This window comes from Austrofundulus limnaeus, unplaced genomic scaffold, assembly GCF_001266775.1.
Source record: "Austrofundulus limnaeus strain Quisiro unplaced genomic scaffold, Austrofundulus_limnaeus-1.0 Scaffold402, whole genome shotgun sequence".
Lineage (NCBI taxonomy): Eukaryota > Metazoa > Chordata > Actinopteri > Cyprinodontiformes > Rivulidae > Austrofundulus > Austrofundulus limnaeus.
In genome coordinates, this window is record NW_013952804.1 from 452,415 (window position 1) to 453,833 (window position 1,419).

At 41.6% G+C, this 1,419-nt stretch overlaps 1 protein-coding gene across 1 annotated transcript in view; it reads right to left on the reverse strand.

Moving 5' to 3' along the window:
* The window catches only part of npdc1b (neural proliferation, differentiation and control, 1b), a gene marked incomplete in the record, with an annotated part of 44,314 nt that overhangs the window by 6,201 nt on the left and 36,694 nt on the right, over positions 1–1,419 (reverse strand). Inside the window, 2 exon segments of the mRNA XM_014023996.1 lie at positions 341–440; positions 590–669. Coding sequence (XP_013879450.1) covers positions 341–440; positions 590–669 — 180 coding nt within the window.

The window sequence follows — 1,419 nt, forward strand, 5'->3', positions numbered from 1 at the left end:
GTTTATCAGCTAAAAAAAGTTGATTTGGGGGTAAGTTACTCTTTAAAAGCCTGAATTTAGCCTGAAACTCTCAGACTGAAGAAGTCTCTTGGAGGAGAGACGAAACGTTTCATTAGAGAAGAACCCGTCCAGAAGACCTATACAATTTTTTTCTTTTAGATGTTATACACTCATTTCACCCTGGAAATAAAAACAGATCAAATAAATCATTTAAAGAGTGTCTTAGGTAGTGTATAATACTACCTAAAGACTTCAGACAGATTGAATGAATGTTGTAGCAGAATGCTCTGAGCTAATGGAGTACACCACCTTCCAGAATATAACAAGACTGTTAACTCACTGGTGCCAGTCCAGGACACTCATACACTGTGAAATCTCCATCCTCGTTCTCCTCATCTGTTGATGCTCCAGATTCAGGAATTTTGGGCTCATCCCTGTTTCTGCAGAGGTCAAACACAAAAACTATTCAAGACAGTGAACACAAACCCTGTGAAAGACAAGAAGCAGGGGGACAAATGGGACTTGGGACACATGGACATGAACGATGAATAGGAGGATATCATATATAACAGAACAGAGCTCGACTGACTTCTCCAAGGAAAGCATTTGTTGCTTCTGGTGCTGGTAGTGGTACATCTGGGCACTGTGGGCCAGCTTCTGATCTCCAGGCTGGAATAGACAGAAGAATAAGAGTAAGTTTGATGAACTGCAGAAACTTCCTTCAAACTATGTAAATGGTCAACACTTGTATGAACACTTCACAAATTCATAGAATACTATGAAATGTTTGTTTATGTATTTACAGTATCTACTGTATGTTCATCTTAAGGAATGATGTTCCAGTCTCTTGGGATCTCTACATCTGTCACCACTGCCTTCTTCTCTTGCTTGTTGACCACATCTGGTTGGTTAGTCATCATCTGTTTGGACGTCTGGATCAGGTTTCATCAGAGGTTTTCCTCTTGATGTACTCCAGGATCGTAGTGGTTTCATTGTCCTCTGCCTCCCTGCAGAGTGCTGGGCTTGGGGTGAAACCCTCCATGCAATGTGAGGAACCTTTGAGTCTCTATGTCAACTACATCCTCCTTTGGTCAGGCTATTACATTACCTGGGCATCTGATAACTGGCACAGCCTTCATGATAATGACTTGGACTTTGTTCTTGCCAATCAGCTGGCTCTTTAGGACCTGCCTTATCTCTGTAGTAGTGATGGGCCATTTGAAGCTGAGGTTCCAGTGCATGGATAAAAAAACTACAGTGTTTCAGAAGCCGAGCTTGATACATTTGACAAAAGTCATTCAATTAAATTGTCTCTCTGTGTATATATACACTCACCGGCCACTTTATTAGGTACACCTGTCCAACTGCTCGTTAACACTTAATTTCTAATCAGCCAATCACATGGCGGCAACTCGGTGC